The sequence below is a fragment of the Natator depressus genome, chromosome 1 (genome assembly GCF_965152275.1).
Source record: "Natator depressus isolate rNatDep1 chromosome 1, rNatDep2.hap1, whole genome shotgun sequence".
In the NCBI taxonomy this organism is placed as follows: Eukaryota; Metazoa; Chordata; order Testudines; family Cheloniidae; genus Natator; species Natator depressus.
In genome coordinates, this window is record NC_134234.1 from 62771794 (window position 1) to 62791272 (window position 19479).

Genomic DNA, 19479 nt, shown 5'->3' on the forward strand with positions numbered 1-19479 from the left:
ATAGGTACTACAGAGATAAAGCATTTCTAATGCTCCCAAAGCCTAGGCTGGGGAGAATGTGATGACACACGTAGGCATAGCCAGCAAGTCATTGCCTGATTTTAGCCCCAGATTTGCAGATTAACATCATATCATATGAGGTAAGGAATGGACTATACTTTAAACCCCTCTTGAGGTGTTATTGCAGTTATGAATTTGAATCCAGCCTTACAGATCTAGGTGCCTAGCAAAGTGTCTCTCTAACCAGTATAACTAAAATATTTCAATTACTACATACATAAACAAGGCAACAGCACACAGGAAATGGGGAGAGACAGTTCTGGATCTCAATTCCAGGCCCAAAGTCTGTAAGAGACTGGGTAATGCAAAAAATGTGATCTGAGGGTCCAGCGGTAAGGAACAACTCTCATCCCCAACATCTCAAACTATCTGAGTTCAGTAACAGTGCAACAAGTAGCTTATACACCCATCCTTCTAGCATAATAGCTCAAGTGCTAATTGTTTTAACATTTAGTTTGCGCATCATGTACTTTTGGATCACCACTTTTCTCACATCAGATTGTTCTACCTCTCACTATAATCAGGGAATCAGTGACAAATGGAGATGGTGAAACTGATGTCACTTTTTCAAGTTGTCTAAATATAATTTTTCCAAAATAAATCTAATGCTATTACTTAAAATAAGAAAAAAATCATCTTCCCTTTTTATTTCTCTGTTATCTGCTAAAGGCACAGAACTTCTCCCCAAAGACAGCACTTTCAGATTCAGCCAAATCAAGGAATCTCCTTCACTGAGCATATTAGAAACATTCCCTTAGAGTTGGAACACAGAGCCTCACTAGGATTCAAGAATTTAAACTGGAAGGGCCATATTCTCCTCTCAGTTACACTAGGGTAGCCAAAAGGAAAATTTGCTCCTGAAGGTTTGAATTTTCATATTGTTCCTCCTTTGCCAGAGCAAGCCTATCTAATGCCTCAGCTTGATTTTTCCCACTGTACAGTAGCCATCTGAGCAGATATTAGATCTCAGGCATGATTACAAGTGTGTTACTTTCCTGGACTGGAGTCTTTTCTCCTTCACTAAGTACAGATTTTGAAATTCCTTAAGCGCAACAGCTAAAACAATTCTTCGTGGATTTTGTTGCTTCATTATCTGCCTGGAGTTACATGCTAATGTTCCATTTTAAGTTTCTACCTTAACTGTTTCATCTGTCTGAGTTTAAATTCTGCTTCAATGCAGCTGAAACCAGTTCTCTCCAATCTACACTCCAATGGGAAGATTACCTCTCTAGTCTGCAGCAGAAAATTTAAAGGGATGGGCTTTTAAACAAACATCTTACATTTACTTTTAAAGGGCATTTCCAGGTTTTAGGCAGGGCTTTTACCTGAGCTGGTAGTGAGATAGTAAATCAAAACTCTTATAAGGGAAGTGGGACTGGCAAATAAGAACAACTCCTAACTCTCCTAACTCACGGCATGACAGGAGTGTCTGTCTTTGGAGAATGAGTGGGTAAAGAACCCATAGTAGGAAATCAGGGGCATGGGACTTTATAAAAACAATGGGCCTGGGACAATAGATCTCACACCAGCTTTACTACACTGACTTCAGTTTAATTACATCAGTATGAGATCAGGATCAGGTGCTATCGATTTTAAGGGACCAGTTCATCCATCCTCTTGAGCTGAGCTTGAAGCAGAGATTACATCTTCCCTGTCCTGGGACTTGCCTGGGGCCATTTTGGATACCAGTGCAGTTTTCAAAGAGCAGCCAGCCTGCACCTTAACTGGCACCCCCAACCTGCAAAGGCATCTGTGGGCCCGTTTCCACCACTGGGAATAAATTGAGATATAAGAACATCCTAGCAAAGGTGGGTGGTGAAAATATTCTTTGAGTTGCTGGGGCTGAGCCTGCCCTCCACTTGCCCCACAGTGGCAGCTCCTGTCCTGCTGGACTGGGCCCAGCTCCCACTCCAAACCATTGGCTCTCAACACTTGCAGATTCAGAAGAACCTGCCAGGATCACCTGACCTGTGCCTCTACACGCAGGCATGGTCATATCCCTGGGATGCTAGGCCCCATCCCCTTTCCTGGTACCGCTGAACACAGGGTCTCAGGAGCTCCACCATCCCTCAGAACTCCCCTTCCTCCCCTGGGACACCCCTTTCCATCCTTCATCATCTCAGAATCCCTCCTTCCCTCAGGACTCCACTTCCCCCCATCACCTCAGACTCACCCCGCCTCCCTTCGCTGGGAACTTTCCTTATCCCCCAATCCTTTCATGATCTTCTCCCCTTCCTCTATCCCTTCCTCCCATCACCTTCAAATCTCCCCCCTCCTTCCAGGACTCTCTGCCCTCATCACCTCAGGATTTCCCGTCCCCTCAGGACTCTCCTTTCCTCCCCAGTGTCCTCAGGACCTCCCCACTCCCTGGACTCTTGCCCCCATCCCAGTGAACCTTTCTGGGATGCGCCACTCAGGAGCTAGGAGCCAGCATCATCTGCCAGGAATCAAGTTTGCAGGTAGGGCCTTCTTCCCATGAAGGCCTGTCCGCCCCACTACCTCCAGGGCCCTGGCACCACTGGATGCAGAACTTTACCTGCTGAGCTGGGTATGCGCACAGGTGGCAGCGTGACTCAGAAAAATAGAGTGGGGGAGACTGAGCCCCCGTTAGCCACTTATCGCCTATGCATCCTGGCCATATCCCCTCCTTCCCACAACACATCCCTGATATGCCATTTGTCTCATGGGCTGCCGCAAATGAGATGTTTGAGATAGCCATGGCAGGTCTGTGCTTGCTAGGAGCCCCATAAGACCAGGAAAGGAAGTCATTAGGGTGGCTTTTCAGCCCCTTTCTTGCTTTCATAAGGGAGAAACATCACACTACTGAAGTTGATCTTAAAGTCACATTCCGATTTTTTCAAGGTATTGCTCCACTCAGCGTTGTAAGTACTGTAAGGACCTGATACTTAAAGGTACTTACACATTTCTCAGCTCAGCATTGCAATGCCTAGACGTGTCCCTGCCACCTCATGGAATCCTCAGCCCAGAGTTAAGTGTCACATGGGGAGATATAGGCACCTGAGGAAGGGATCCTCAAAAGCCAGCTAGCCGAGTAGGGTGCCAACTAAGCTAACTGGGAGTGATATGAAGAGGAAAGGGGAGGGGCTTAGGTCCAGATCCTCAAACGTATTTAGGTGCCTAACTCCCATTGATCTGGGTCTTTTCCAGCTAGCTGAGAGGTAGGCACCTCCCTCCTAATCAATAAGCCTGGTGTTTAGGTTACTGGGAGAAGGGATTTGAACCCAGGTCTGCCATATTGCAGTGAAGGCTGAGCTGGGCTGCTCTGCTCAACTTTGTCTGTTAGAGCTGTTCCATTTCATATAAATAGCTAAATATTTCATGGAAGAGCGCTTGAACCTAGGTCTCCTATATCTTAAATTAGTGCCCTAACCACAGGGCTACAGCATCAGGCCAGCTCTAGTTTTATCTGGCCCAACAAATATTTATATAAATAATTAAAGTAGAAGAACTTCAACAAGAGAGGTCAAGAGACATCTATCCTAGAACAGCCTTGCATTTAAAGTACTCAACTGAAATGTAGCAAACATGGGTTCAAGTCCCTGTTCCAAATCACACAACCAAAGGAATTGAACCTGGGTCTCTTACATGAATGCCCTAACCCCCAGAAGGGAAGATTACATACTGAAAAGATTGCTATCTAGTAGGGCTGTCAATTAATCACTGTTAACTCAAGTGATTAACTCAAAAAAAAATTTACTGCATTAAAAAATTGTGATTAATTGCAGTTTTATTATAAATATTTTTGGATGTTTTTCTACATTTTCAAATATATTGATTTGATTTACACCACAGAATACAAAGTGCACAGTGCTCACATTACATTATTTTTATTACTAATATTTGCACTGTAAAAAAGACAAAAGATAGTATTTTTCAATTCACCTCATACAAGTACTGTAGTGCAATCTCTTTATAGTGCAACTTACGAATGTAGAATTTTTTTCACATAACTGCACTCAAACAAAATAATGTAAAACTTTAGAGCCTACAAGTCCATTCAGTCCTACTTCTTGTTCAGCCAACCACTAAGAAGTCTGTCTTCATTTATTGGAGATAATGCTGCATGCTTCTTATTTACAATGTCACCTGAAAGTGAGAACAGGCATTCTCATGGCACATTTGTAGCCAGCATTGCAAAGTATTAACGTGCGAGATAAGCTAAACATTCATATACCCTTTCATGCTTTGACTTGTAGATTGCACTTGTTTATCTTTTTTATAGTGCAAATATTTGCAATAAAACATAATAAAGTGAGCACTGTACACTTTGTATTCTGCGTTGTAATTGAAATCAATACATTTGAAAATGTAGAAAACATCCAAAAATATTTATAATAAATTTAAAATGGTATTCTATTAACAGTGTGATTGAAACTGCAATTAATCACGATAAAATTTACTGATTGTTTGACAGCCCTACTATCTAGCTTTCTCTCAATGCTTTCAGCATGCTCTGAGCATGCTTAAAGCATCAGGCCCTGCTGACAAGACAGGCATTCCCCCCAGGACCGGCGCTGGATTTGCTGGGGCCCAAGGCAGAAACTAAGGAGTGGGTCCCCACCCTGCCGAAGCCCGAGCCTCACCACCTGGGGCTGAAGCCTGAGCCGAAGCCACCCTCCCGCACTCGTAACTTAGTTCTGCAGGGGCCCCATGTGGTGTGGGGCCCTGGGCAGTTGCCCTGCTTGCTATGTCATAATGCCAACCCAGATTCCCCCATCCACTTTGAGAATCCTACGTGGGGCCTCTTCTTCAGTAAGAGCTCACTAGCTGTGGCACAGCATCAATGCTTAGGTGGCTTTGCAAATGCTGACAAGCCAAAAACTAAGGTGCCTACAGGCACTGGCAGGCACAGGCTCCCAAAAAGACAGTTACCTAAATACTTATGTGGCTCTGACCCAAAGTGACTTACATGGCTAAGTCACACTTTGAAAAGTGACTTAGGTACGTAGGAGCCTAAATCTTACTGAAAGTCAATGGGATGATCACTGAATGCTCCGCTCAGTATTGCAAGGCCTAAGCACCTTTAAATAACTTGGCCTTAAGTGTGTTGGCTCCCAATCAGTGTTTGACTTAGAATGGTTCATTCAATATTAACATTTAAATGACACCACCAAAGCTTGGAAGTTCATTAAGGGGTCTCTTAGATAGGGCTTGAAAGCTCTTACACACACAAATCTAAAGGGTACTGAAGTCCGCAGAATTATACAAGACTTATTCTACTGTGAGATCAGCATTTGGCTCAATTTATTCTATTCCCTAGGTATTTAAAATAATATGTAATACTCACAATTACCAACTTTGGCCCTTTAATTGAGAAAAATGTAAAGTTTTGCATAAAGCCTGCATTTTGTTATTTTGCCTATCATGAAGTAAGTTATCAGACATTTTAAAAGCTGATGCATGTTCTCAGGAACTGAGATAAGTTTAATTTATTAAGTTTCAATCCTCTTAAACCCGCAGAGAGATTTTAGACAGCTAGATTTCAGTTCAGGTTTTATTTGTATACAAAAATATATTAAAAGCATTAAAGTTTCCAACTATATAAAATTACAAATATATTTTCATAAAAGCAAATTTTAAATTAAAATTTAAGCTATATTTTTAAGAAAAAATATAGTAACAGCACATTTAAATTATCTGATCCTGCCTGCCGCAAAGTAACAAAACTGATGTCATCAGTTAAATGCTTAGAGAAGGTGACTATTGTTATGTTCAGAAGATGAATATGCTGGATAGCAAAGTTGACAGTTGTCAGACATGGCAGCAGCTTTCAGTGATCCACACACTAGGTCTTCATTGCATCTTTCAAGGAATTATCTGTAGACAGGGATGATGCCAAAAATCCCTTTGCTTCACATACCTGTAAACATGAAAGATGAGAGATCCCAAATGCTACACTTAGCAAGATTACGTTTCACTTACAAAATGTCATATTTGATGTCCCGTTTCTTAAATTCTCTGCTGTTTAACTGACATGAAAGGGGAGAAAGCCAAAAAATATATAGAGAAGCCAAAAAGTTATAAAGATTGTAAAGTTGTAATGGTTTAAGAAAATCACTGCTCTAGTGTGTGTCTTAGGTACCAAAAGGCATCTGCACAAGTGTAGGCTGTTACATAACCCCAACTATATAGTAGAACTCAAAATATGTGATAGTAATATAAGACTGAAGTTGGTCTTCTTCACTGCATTACAGAGTCAAATATAAAGTTGGTATGTGAAAGTAGAGACAGTTACATTGTGAATGAATAAGACAGGGTTGAAAAACCATGGACCATTGTCTTATTAGAATGCACTATAGCAGCAGCAGGTGGCATTCAACCTCTCAACTTGCCCTGCATTATGAAATGGACAATCTTATGAAGTCAGTATGAAACAGACAGCCCAAAAAAGTCACCTGCAATACAGCTGTGAAAGCCCTAGCAGCAAAAACCCAAAGAAAAGGTTGTATCAGACTCTCCTTTTTGGGTTTCGCTCTTCCTTGAATACCAAATCTCCTGACTCTCTGCCCTTCTGAAAAGGGTCTAGAGATTAATAAATTTAATCTCACTGGTAAAGAATGGATAGCTCTAGAATGAATCCATTGCAAAAGATAGTAAATAAGAAAATACTTAAAATAAGTGAAACTAGGCCAGAATTAAGATACAAGTGAGAAGACAGCAATGGCTAAACACCAATAAGCCAGATCATAACACAAGTTTACGATCATAAAAGAAGTAGTCTTGAGTTAAACTCAAGGCAAATCAACTAAGGCTTAAAAAATACAAAGAAGGGGAAACAAAGGATTTAAAAAAAAAACCCACCATCAATTTGTATTACTCCTTTCGTTCTTTGTTTGTACTGCTTATTTAGGGCCCAGCGGACTCACTCTGTTTGCATGCAAAGGAATACAAGACCATGGCCCAAATGAACAGCACAGGCAAACGGTGAGAAGGGGAATAGATGTAACACAATATTTAAAAAGAGAAGTGTTTTTCCATAGTCTGATGAAGAGCCAAAGAATAGTGCAACTGAATAACAGCTTGTCAGGTAGTGACAAATTTGGTCTGTATTTAATGGAGACTAGATCAACTGATTTTTTTTTTTTAAATTTAAAGTATAAGGTATGGACTTCCATTCCATAATCATTTTGTAAAGACAATGACAGCAGTCTAATACGTACATTTATACCGATCATTCATAGTTACTGGCCAGTTATTTAGACGTATAGGACTCAGACACAAGCCTGTTTTTCACGGTGTTGAATCAGTTTTTGAAGAACTCTTGCTTGCATAATAGGTGCACTATCAAAGCAACGTCATGATATATGGTTTGTTTTATGTCCCAAAAATGCTATATGTAAGAAGCTGTTAGTTAAAATCAAGTTGCATTTGGCTGCTAAAAAATGGGAATATATACAAGGAGAGAGGGGAGTGGATAAATGAGCGCATCTATGTAGCATATGATCACACTATCAGACAGGAAAAGCAGACTAGAGAGACCTAAAAGTACAAATACACGGACAAAGGCAGATCTGTCCCCATGTTCTACCCCATTACTTCTCCCACAACAAAGACACAAAAAGAACTCTAATATTTTAAAGGAAATTTTGTAAAAATACTGTTCCCACCCCACAACCCCATCTCCGCTGATGTATTGCATTGTAAATACTTTGACTTCCATAATTTTTAAGGTACCACACAAAGTGAATCTACTTACTTGCTAATGTCCTGTCAAGATCAGCAATAAAGTCTTCTAGTTCTTTTGTGTCCCCAAGCTTTGCTGCAAAATGAAAGAATAAGGTCAGCACTGTTTATAAGTGAAAAATGTAAGTCTGTCACTGAGGCAAATAAAGGCCATTAGAAACCACTTGAATTTTGAAGGACAACTCCCAACATTATTCCCAGTACTATCTAATCTCTTCTTGATTATCTTCAGAGACCTCTCTGACCTTGACCTCTTCCTTTAATAGTCCTACTGCAATGTCCAAATGCTTCAGAGAAAAGACTGTCCTGATATCTGGCCTAAAATTTTGATTCCTTTATTTTAGGGAGTTAGTCGCATGATGACATTAGAGCAAAACTCATTTTGTTTCCTTAAAAATTAGAAGTTAAGCTTTTTCTATCACTCTTAGATGTCCACTCCTTGATAGTGAAGAACTGTTATTTATGTATATATTCTAGTATTCTGTCCAATCTAGTTTTTTAATATTGCAAGTGGCTTCTATCACTTCCTTCTAGAGACTATTCCACAATTAAATAAACCTTGCTCTCAGAAATAGCTTCCGGACAGTCAGTCTAACTCTTTGCTAAGTCTCTGCTGCCAGCTTAATTGGATCCCATTACTCCTCATTATTACCCCCCCTAGTACCAAGGTAAATAGTTAATTCTTCTGATACTTGTAAGGTTATGTCCCCACCTCCCCTTAGATGGCTTAATCAAACTGTAAATATGTAGCTTTTTATCTTTCCTCCTAAGTAAATCCCTCCACATTCCCTGTAATGGGTGCTCAATTGCACAGCCTTAATATTGCCTTAGCTTAGGTTATGTAAGGAATTTAAATTAAATATATGGCATGTCAGCATGTGTGTTCACATATGGGTAGGTGTGATCCTAAGCACCTCTGTATTGACACCCTACACACTATTGTACTCGCAAAAAGAAAAGGAGTACTTTTGGCACCTTCGAGATTAACAAATTTATTTGAGCATAAGCTTTTGTGAGTTACAGCTACACAGCTATTTTTAGCATGCTAGCACAAGCAGAGCTAATACAGCATACTCCCAGCTGCAGTGCAGACATCACTCTTCAGAAAAGGTGTAAGTTATCTGCGCTCAAGTTAAGGCCTCTCAAGTTAGCCTAGCTCAAGTGAGAGCAGTGATACTGCAAAGAGGAATTGTGTCAGCAGCTGACAAGTTATGCTAGCTCAAGTTGTAGCCTATCCACCCTGATAGGCCAGCCAACTCACATTAAAAGCACCCCTGCACTCAAGTTAAGCATTTTTGTGTGCACAGGATGACTTAGACAACATTCAAGTTGTACCATGAGTTAACTCTACAATGAAAATAAACCCATTCAAGGAATTGTTGAGTAAGACATCACAATTTTAGATCAGCCAAAAACTAATGTTTTAATGCTGTAGATTCATAGCTAATAGAGTTGGCAGGCCCACCTGTGAACCATTGGTTATTGCAGACATTACACCTAATGTGCCATTGTGTTTAGCATAGATACTAGTAGGACTTATGTTTGAAGTAGTCTTAATACTAACACTCAGGAGTTTGTTCGCATCTTAAATATCAGTAGATTAACATTTTACAGAGATGAGTCTGCACCACTCAGAGTTCAGAAGAAACACTTAAAATAAGATTATTGTGAGATTTACCTTTACAAGGAGTTACTGCTGGAGATGGTAAAGTTGGAGTTGGAATTGACGTTGTTGGAGAGTTAAGTTTTTCATCACTGAAGCTAAAACTATTTCTGTAGAGTGAATCTGCACCTGTAAGACAAATTCTAAGCATTAGAAATTAAAACCAATGCCCATGGCAAGTTTATAACAGTAACAAAACAAAACAAAACAAAACATGTAAACATCATAGACGGAGTTTGGGAGTGGTATGGGGGGAGGGGGTATGGGAAGGCAGCCTGAGTGTGCAATCGAATGAGTTCCACAGAGGAGACAAGAGATGTGCTGCTCCCAGCTTGTGACCCTGAGACGGGAGTCAGAATTTTGTTTATAAACACAGTGATTAACAGGTGATTATGATAAGAAAGGGCTGTTAGGATGTTTCCTAAAGTTAAATGATCTGTTCCAAGTTTGGTGAACTGCAAAAAGTAAGTAGCCTAAATGATAGAAAATAATTGTAGATTTTTCTACAGTTGTTTCAGTTGTTGTATTCAGGAAGTAGTCACAAAGTTACTAATACAACAAGGAGTCCGGTGGCACCTTAAAGACTAACAGATTTATTTGAACATAAGCTTTTGTGGGTAAAAAACCCACTTCTTCAGATGCATGGCCACTGTGATGGGTTGGATCACAGAAACCCCCTTGGGGCTGCCAAGTGATGTGCCAAGACTACTTCTACCCTTGCTTTTCCTGCCCTCCCAGCTTGGGACTTCAGTGCCCTGCCTGGTTTGAGCCAGACCCGCTAGCCTGCTGCAAACTCAGACGCAGGTCTGAATCACGTCCCCTAACAGCTGTAGGCTTAATTGAAAGCAGTTTAAGAAATGTTCCTGTCTTTAACACTCAGATGCTCAACTTCCAATGCGGTCCATAGAATATCAGAGTTGGAAGGGACCTCTGGAGGTCATCTAGTCCAACCCCCTGCCCAGAGCAGGACCAATCCTAACTAAATCATCCCAGCCAGGGCTTTGTCAAGCCTGACCTTAAAAACTCCTAAGGAAGGGGATTCCACCATCTCCCTAGGTAACACATTCCAGTGTTTCACCACCCTCCTAGTGAAAAAGTTTTTCCTAATATCCAACCTAAATCTCCCCCACTGCAACTTGAGACCATTACTCCTTGTCCTGTCATCTGCTATCACTGAGAACAGTCTAGATCCAGCCTCTTTGGATCCAACTTTCAGGTAGTTAAAAGCAGCTATCAAATCCCCCCTCGTTCTTCTCTTCCGTAGACTAAACAATCCCAGTTCCCTCAGCCTCTCCTCATAAGTCATGTGTTCCAGACCCCTAATCATTTTTGTTGCCCTTTGCTGGACTCTTTCCAATTTCTCCACATCCTTCTTGTAGTGTGGAGCCCAAAACTGGACACAGTACTCCAGATGAGGTCTCACCAATGTCAAATAGAGGCCTCACCAATGTCGTCCCTTGATCTGCTGGCAATGCCCCTACTTATACACCCCAAAATGCCATTGGCCTTCTTGGCAACAAGGGCACACTGTTGACTCATATCCAGCTTCTCGTCCACTGTCACCCCTAGGTCCTTCTCTGCAGAACTGCTGCCTAGCCATTCGGTCCCTAGTCTGTAGCGGTGCATTGGATTCTTCCATCCTAAGTGCAGGCCTCTGCACTTGTCCTTGTTGAACCTCATCAGATTTCTTTTGGCCCAATCCTCCAATTTGTCTAGGTCCCTCTGTATTCTATCCCTACCCTCCAGCGTATCTACCACTCCTCCCAGTTTAGTGTCATCTGCAAAGTTGCTGAGGGTGCAATCCACACCATCCTCCAGATCATTAATGAAGATATTGAACAAAACCAGCTCCAGGACCAACCCTTGGGGCACTCCGCTAGATACTGGCTGCCAACTAGACATGGATCCATTGATCACTACCTGTTGAGCCCGACAATCTAGCCAACTTTCTACGCACCTTGTAGTGCATCCATCCAGCCCATACTACTTTAACTTGCTGACAAGAATACTGTGGGAGACCGTGTCAAAAGCTTTGCTAAAGTCAAGGAATAACACGTCCACTGCTTTCCCTTCATCCACAGAACTAGTTATCTCATCATAGAAGGCAATTAGGTTAGTCAGGCATGACTTTCCCTTGGTGAATCCATGCTGACTGTTCCTGATCACTTTCCTCTCATGTAAGTGCTTCAGAATTGATTCCTTGAGGACATGCTCCATGATTTTTCCGGGGACTGAGATGAGGCTGACTGGCCTGTAGTTCCCAGGATCCTCCTCCTTCCCTTTTTTAAAGATTGGCACTACATTAGCCTTTTTCCAGTCCTCTGGGACTTCCCCGGATCGCCATGAGTTTTCAAAGATAATGGCCAATGGCTCTGCAATCACATCCGCCAATTCCTTTAGCACTCTCGGATGCAACGCATCCGGCCCCATAGGAAGGGGTGAGATAGCTTGTCTGGACTTGTCCAACCCCCAGATAAATCAGTTTTACCCTGTATAAGGCTTATACAGGGTAAACTCTAATTGTTCACCCTCTAGAACACTGATAGAGAGATATGTACAGCTGTTTGCCCCCCCCCCCAGGTATTAATACATACTCTGGGCTAATAAATAAGTAAAAAGTGATTTTATTAAATACAGAAAGTACGACTTAAGTGGTTCCAAGTAGTAACAGACAGAACAAAGTGAATTACCTAGCAAAATAAAATAGAACATGCAAGTCTCTCTCTAATACAGTAAGAAAACTGAATACAGATAAAAACCGCACCCTCAGAGGAATTCCAGCAAGCTTCCTTTTACAGACTAGTCTCCTTCTAGTCTGGATCCAGCAATCACTCACTCCCCCTGTAGTTGCTGTCCTTTGTTCCAGTTTCTTTCAGGTATCCTTGGGGGTGGAGAGGCTCTCTCTTGAGCCAGCTGAAGACAAAATGGAGGGGTCTCCCCAGGGTTTAAATAGACTCTCTCTTGTGGGTGGACACCACTCCCTCCCCCCGTGTAGAATCCCAGCTACAATATGGAGTTTTGGAGTCACATGGGCCAGTCACATGTCCATGCATGACTCAGAACTGACAGGTAGCATCAACACTGGTTCTCCACTTGTGAGGTAACTCCCTTCTCTTCATGTATCAGTATAATAATGCCTGCATCTGTAATTTTCACTCTATGCATCTGAAGTTTGTTTGTTTGTTTTTTTAAACCCAAAAAAGCTTGTGCCCAAATAAATCTGTTAGTTTTTAAGGTGCCTCCGGACTCCTTGTTGTTTTTGTGGATACAGACTAACATGATTACCCTCTGATTCTTGACAAAGTTACTAATATCTTTCTTTGAGAAGAAAACTGATTTTTTTAGCCAAAAGAAATGCAGTAGCTCTAATATACTTGGATGTCAGTACGGTATTTGATACAGTTACACAAGAGAAATTATTAGTTAAACTGGAAAAGATGGGGATGAATATGAAAACTGAAAGGTGAACAGGAACTGGTTAAAGAGGAGACTACAATAGGTCATACTGAAAGATGAACTGTCAGGCTAGAGGGATGTTACCAGTGGAGTTCCTCAGGGATCCCAAGACTGATCCATCTTATTTAACATTTTTATTATTGACCTTGGCACAAAAAGTGGGAGTGTGCTAATAAAATTTGTGGATGACACAAAGTTGTGAGGTATTGCCAATATGGAGGAGGATTGAAATATCATACAAGACAATCTGGATAACACTGTAAACTGGAGTAATAAAAATGGGATGATATTTAGTAGTACAAAGTGCAAGGTCATGCACTTAGGGACTAACAAAAAGAATTTTTACTATAAGCTGCGGACTTATCAGTTGGAAGTGACGGAGGACCAAGACAGACCTGGGTGTATTGGTTGATCACAGAATGAATATGAACCGTCAATGTGATTCAGCCTTGAAAAAGGCTAATGCAGTCCTGGGGTGCTTCAGAAAATGTATTTCCAGTCGAGACAGGGAAGTGTTAGTACCATGATACAGGGCACTGGTGAGACCTCATCTGGAACACAGTGTGCAATTCTGGTCTCCAGTGTTCAAGAAAGGTGAATTCAAACTGGAACAGATGCAGAGAAGGGCTACTAGGATGATCTGAGGAATGGAAAACCTACCTTATGAGTGGAGACTCAAAGAGCTTGACTGTTTAGCCCAACCAAAAGAAGGCTGAGGGGAGATATGATTGCTCCCTATAAATACATCAGAGGAAGAAATACCAGGGAGGGAGAGGAGTTCTTTAAATTAAGCACTGCAATGTGGACCCCAGAACAAATGGATATGAACTGGCCTTCAACAAGTTTAGGCTTGAAACTAGGTAAAGGTTTCTAACCATCAGAGGAGTGAAGTTCTAGAGCAGCCTCCCAAGGGGAGCAGTGGGGGCAAAAAACCTATCTAGCTTCAAGACTGAGCCTGATAAATTTCTGGAGGGGATGGTATGACAGGACTGCCTACAATGCATGTGGCCCATTGGTGACTGCCTGTAGCAAAAATCCCCAATGGCTGGAGAAGGGACACTAGATGTGTGCCGCTTCCCACAGCTCCCATTGGTTGGGAACGGCAAACCGCGGCCACTGGGAGCTACAGGGGGCCGTGCCTGCAGACGGTCAACATAAACAAAATGTCTCGCGGCCTGCCAGCAGATTACCCTGATGTGCCATGTGCCGAAGGCTGCCGACCCCTGCTTTAAACCATGATTTGAGGACTTCAGTAACTCAGCCAGAGGCTACGGTTCTATTACAGGAGTGAGTGGGTGAGGTTCTGTGTCCTGCAGTGTGCAGGAGGTCAGACTAGATGACCACGATGGTCCCCTCTGACTTTAGTAAGAGTATTTGAGTAAGAATATACTTTAAAGTTTTAAAGCTAACCAGTGTCCCTTAAGTGACTTGCCACAAGATGTCAGAACCAGCTGTGTAGCTGCCTATTAACCCCCGCACAGGGGCTCAGGGCTGCGGCGGGGAGAGATGTCTCTCCCCACTGGCCCCAGCACGGACCTGCCCCAAACTTGCCATGGCCGGGAGAGAGGAGCCCCTCCCTCAGCCCAGCCCAGCACCGCCTGAGCTGCCGCAGCCAGGGAGAGGGCTGTGGGGGAGACCTTTCCCCCCTCCACAGCCCCAGGGAAGCCTGCATCCCAAACCCCTCATCCCCAGCTACACCCCACAGACAATACCCTAACCCTCTGCCCCTGCCCTGAGCCCCCCCCCCACACCCCGAACCCCTCATCACCAGACCCACCCCAGAGCCTTCACCCCTAGCTGGAGCCTTCACCTCCTGCCCCAGGCCTGTGCTCCCTCCAGCACCTCAAACCCCTCATCCCCAGCCCCACCCCCCCAGCCAGAGCTCTCATCCCCCCCCACTCCAACCCTCTGCCCCAGCCGCAAGCCCCCTCCCACACTCTGAACCCCTCGACCCCACCCCCACGACATGAATTTCGTTATGTGAATCAATATGAAGGTGATGTGTCACACATCTCCTCCATATTTGTGCACATAACAAGATTCATTCCACACATGGATGTAAAAAATTTGAGGGAACACTGGTCAGAACACATTAGTATTAGAGCTGAGAGGGTCTAATATTTATTTATTTTTCTTTCTTGATATGCTCCTGTCAGATAATTTCTAAGTTATCTGCCAAAAAACAAGAGTTTTCAGTTGTCAGCCCCTAGAATTACAATTAAAGTTGACCATCTCCCTCCCCCCACCGAAAAATCTGAAATAGCACCCCTGTGGGCAGACATGGAATATGCCACACACACACACAGGCGTCCCCGTTGGCCTGACTGGAGCGGCCCCTCCTTAAATACAGAAGTCAAACTACACGTATGGTAAATGTCTGCACCCTCAGACAAAAAATTTCTGCAAGAAGCATCAGGCAGAATGCCTGACAGGTTATAGAACAGATTCATTGATTATTAAGGCCAGAAGGGACCATTAGATCATCCATCATTTCAAAACCAGTGTTTCAATGTCTATATGTTAGAAAGCACTTAATCTCAGACACCCTCCAGAATAAGCGCAGGAGAGAGAAATGTCACAGTGTGCCAAATTTATCCCTTGTGTAATTTCATCAAATTCAGTAGCTACCCCACCTCAGTTGAAGTCCTTATGTGCCTTGCCTGATTCACAATGGCAAAACAAAATGTGTTAAACTGAACTGTTTTTAAAATACCATTTAAAAACTTGTAGCAAACATAGCCCCACAAAAGCAGGGTCAGGGTGTAACACTGCAATTGCAATGTCAATGCTGAATAAATACAATGTGTGATAATCTAAGGCAGTATGCAAAATTACATTGAGAACAGAGATGCACATCAGCCACTATTATTAGCAACAGATGCTTCTGACACTTCACACAATCTGACCACCATAGGGGAGTGAAACGTCATTTGTTCCTACCTCTGACAAATTTTTCCTCCCTCTTTCTGCCTAATCTACTCTACCTTTCTTCAAAGCTCATCTATAAACATCTCATTTCCTTTGCCTATAACTCTTGATATCGCTCCCTCTGCTTTTTTAGATCTTGTGTCTTTGGATAATTTTTTTTAATATAGTTCTTTTATACAGGGCTCTGAGATGCCAGCCCATGATACCTCCTCCAGAGATGATATTCTGCACTCTTATTTTATAGGACTTGTGGAAAAAGGCTGAATGTGTTATGGAAAAGCAATAGGTCTAATCCCCTCATAAATGTTATTTGGTTCGGGATGTGGGGCAAAGTTTTTAGTTTTTTCAACAACAACATCAACACTTCTGAGGCCAGGGGACCTGTGCCTCTTTTCATAATAATGGCCCCATGACACCCAGTTCTTGAAAAGTATTAGTCACAGTTCCAGTGAATGGAAGAGTTGTTATTGTGTGATACCTAGAGCTGCCAGCTCCCACATTAGGAGCCAACAACCTGAAAAATGTAGTTCTACAAAACTAACATTTGAATTTGAATTCAATAATGCACTTCATTTAATTAGGACATCTCCCAGGAGACAAGTTTAAACCTCATTATGCTTTACCGCAATGGCTGCTGCTCAGTGCTGATGGTGATTCTGCTTAGGCGGGATGCCTACAGATGATTTAGTTGTGCTTGTTTTTTGGTGTTTCCCTGGGCATGACTGCACTACAGTGCTACTGCTGCACTACACTGCTGTAGTGAAGACACTTGCTAAAGCAACAGAAAGGGTTTTTGTGTCACTGTAGTAAATCCACCTCCTTGAGAGGTAGTGACTAGAAGACCCCATGAAGAGGAAGTTACTCACCTTGTGCAGCAACGATGGTTCTTTGAGATGTGTCCCCCTATGGGTGCTCCACTTTAGGTGTCTGTGTACCCCTACACCTCTAATCGGAGATTTTTGGTAGCAGAGTCCCATTGAGCCCGCGCATGTGCTCTCCCTCCCTCGTGGTCTGCCTCGAAGCTATTTAGCACTGCACGGGCGAACCCCCCTCACTTCCTTCTCTACCACAGAGCCCTATAGAGAACTCCGAAGTAGAGGGGAGGAGGGCGGGTTGTGGAGCACCCATGGGGACACACATCTCGAAGAACCATCATTACTGCACAAGGTGAGTAACTTCCTCTTCTTCGAGTAGTGTCCCTATGGGTGCTCCACTTTAGGAGACTCCAGAGCAGTACCCACCACTGGAGGCTGGGACTTTGGAGCGGAGTCTTTTACTATAGAGAGTACTGTGGAGTCGAAGATGGTGTCAGCGGCCAAATCTTCAGTGATCACATAATGGACAGAGGCCCCAATCATTGCTCTACAGATTGGGGAGATTGAGGTAGGAACTGATCTCATGGAGTGTGTATGAACGGGAGCAAGTTGCACCCTTGCTAAGTGGTTAATGCAACTAGAGACACATTTGGATAGTCTTTGAGAAGATATCACAGAGCTTTAGGACCTTTCTGTGGATGAAAGGAAGAGCTTAGGGGATTTCCTGAAGTCCTTAGTCCTGTCCAAGTAGAATACTCATGTCCTTCTAATATATGCACAATTGTCTCCCAGTTGTCACAATGTGGTTTTGGGAAAAAACAGGGAGGTGGATCTGTTGATTCATATGGAAAGTGCAGAAAAAGTAGGGAGAAACTTGGAATATGGCCTTAGAGTTTTGTTTTGTTTTTTTTTAAAAGACAAAGGCCATGAATGATGGGTGTGCCATCAGTACTGCTATTTCTCCTGCGTGCCTAGCTGAGGTGATGGCAATTAGAAATGCTGTCGTCATGGACAGGTGTGAGAGAGAACAAGTTGCCCTGGACTCAGAAGGAGGTCCAGTCCAAGCCCTGAGAACTAGATTAAAGTCCCAGGCTGGAGTGGGTGGTGTCACATGGGGGAAGAGAGTCCCCCAATGCCCTTAAAGAGTCTATGCATTAGTGGTTGAGCAAACTCCAAGTGGAAAACCATTTTCGCCATGAGATGTACCATAAGGGAGCTGAGTGAGTTTAAAAAGGGAGGAAAGATGAGGTTGGGTCTATCCGTTTGGAATGGTGCAAACTTGGAGTAGATAGGTATGTGGAGTGGTCAACTTATGGTTGTGTTGCAACATGTGTTTCAGCTTGTCAGAGCATTCGGCTTTTAAGCCTTGGAACAAAAAGATCCAAGCCTGGAGGTGGAGGACCCTTTGGTTGGGGTGAAGGGTCAGCCCATTGTTTTGAGAGAGAGGGTGAGGAATGGGCTGACATCAGAGGAACAGGAGGGCATATTGCCATCTGCATCAGGTAAGGGAGCCAGACTTGTCATAGTCAAGAGGGGCAATCACAATAACTCTCACTTGTTTTGTTGAATTTTCAACAGATTCTTGGATAGGGTAGGAAACTGGGAAAAGACATACAAGTGGGCCCTGTCTGCTGGAAAGATGAGGGCAACTGCCAGTGAATGTTTCCCCGAGCCGGCCCTGGAGCAGTAACAAGGACCTTTCTTGTTCCGATAAATAGCAAAGAGATCCATAGGTTGGGTTCTCCAAAGGGTGGCTATAGCTTGAAGCACCTGTGAATTCAGTATACACTCATTGTAGTGAGAAAATTCCAACTGAGACTGTTGGTTACCCCGTTCTGTATCCCTTGTAGACAGACAGCTGAGATGAGCACATTGTGATGGATGCATCAATTCCAAAGTTTGAATGACGTCTTGCAGAGGGAGGGAGATCTGGCAGCTCCTTGGCAGTTTATACAAAACATACAGGTCACATTAAGTCCATCATAACCTTTGTATGTTGTTTTTGATGAAAGGCAGAGTTTGTGCACAGGCACTCCTGACAACCCTTAGCCCCAAAAGAGTGATATGGAAGGTCATTTCTGTGGAAGGCCATTTGTCCTGAACCTTGTTGTTGTGTAGGTGAGCTCCCCAGCATATTAGGGAGACATGTGTCCCCAGGTGGTGAATGTGGGTAGTGAGAGGAGCGCTCTCGCTTGTACTGCATCAGGTTGGTGCTGATAAAGTCACTGTACCGGGGTTAGTATGTCACTACAATGAAGTGAACCTTGGAGAATACCCTGTGTGGAGCAGTCTGTACCTATAATGATCCTGCCCCAAACGTAAGCAGTAGGAAATCTCCTGTACAATGATTGTATTGAGATATAGAAGTAGGCACCCTGTAGGTTCAGGGCTAGAAATCACTCTCTTTGCTCTAGAGCTGGTCCTAACTGCTAAGAAGTAACGTAAGGTGACTTCTGAGTGGCATGACAGGTGTATAGTTGGCACTGATGCTGTAAGGTATCATTGTTCAGGCCCCCGACCAGCTCAAAGGGCTTATAAGAGGCCGTTTGAGAGGTCATGGACTGGGATGCAGACTGTTCTCACTTCTGAGCCCTGGGCATCTTACACTGTAGCTCATAACAGCACAGAGATGGTGAGTATTGAGAAGATTGTGATCTGTGGTGTGGTTGAGAGGTATATCTTCTCGTCTGTTCCACAGTGTAGATTCCTACGGAGTGTACTGCGGTCCGAGAATCCTTCATGATGTGGAGAGAAAATCTGTCTTCTTCGCAAAGAGTTTGGCCCTTCAAATTGTCCAAAAAGCTACAGACTTCCAATCTAGAGAGGTGTAGTGAACAAAAAAGAACCCACCTC

The 19479-nt window shown here is 43.2% G+C and overlaps 1 protein-coding gene across 1 annotated transcript in view; it reads right to left on the reverse strand.

Annotated features, from left to right (window-relative positions):
• Nucleotides 1-5547: 5547 nt before the first annotated feature.
• Nucleotides 5548-19479, reverse strand: part of RGCC (regulator of cell cycle) — a 32740-nt gene continuing 18808 nt past the window's right edge. Inside the window, exons 3-5 of the mRNA XM_074943935.1 lie at nucleotides 9443-9556; nucleotides 7778-7840; nucleotides 5548-5941 (exon numbers count right to left, since the gene is read on the reverse strand). Of these exons, the coding sequence (XP_074800036.1) occupies nucleotides 5934-5941; nucleotides 7778-7840; nucleotides 9443-9556 (185 nt within the window). The 3' untranslated portion in view covers nucleotides 5548-5933. The remainder of the gene's footprint in view (nucleotides 5942-7777; nucleotides 7841-9442; nucleotides 9557-19479) is intronic.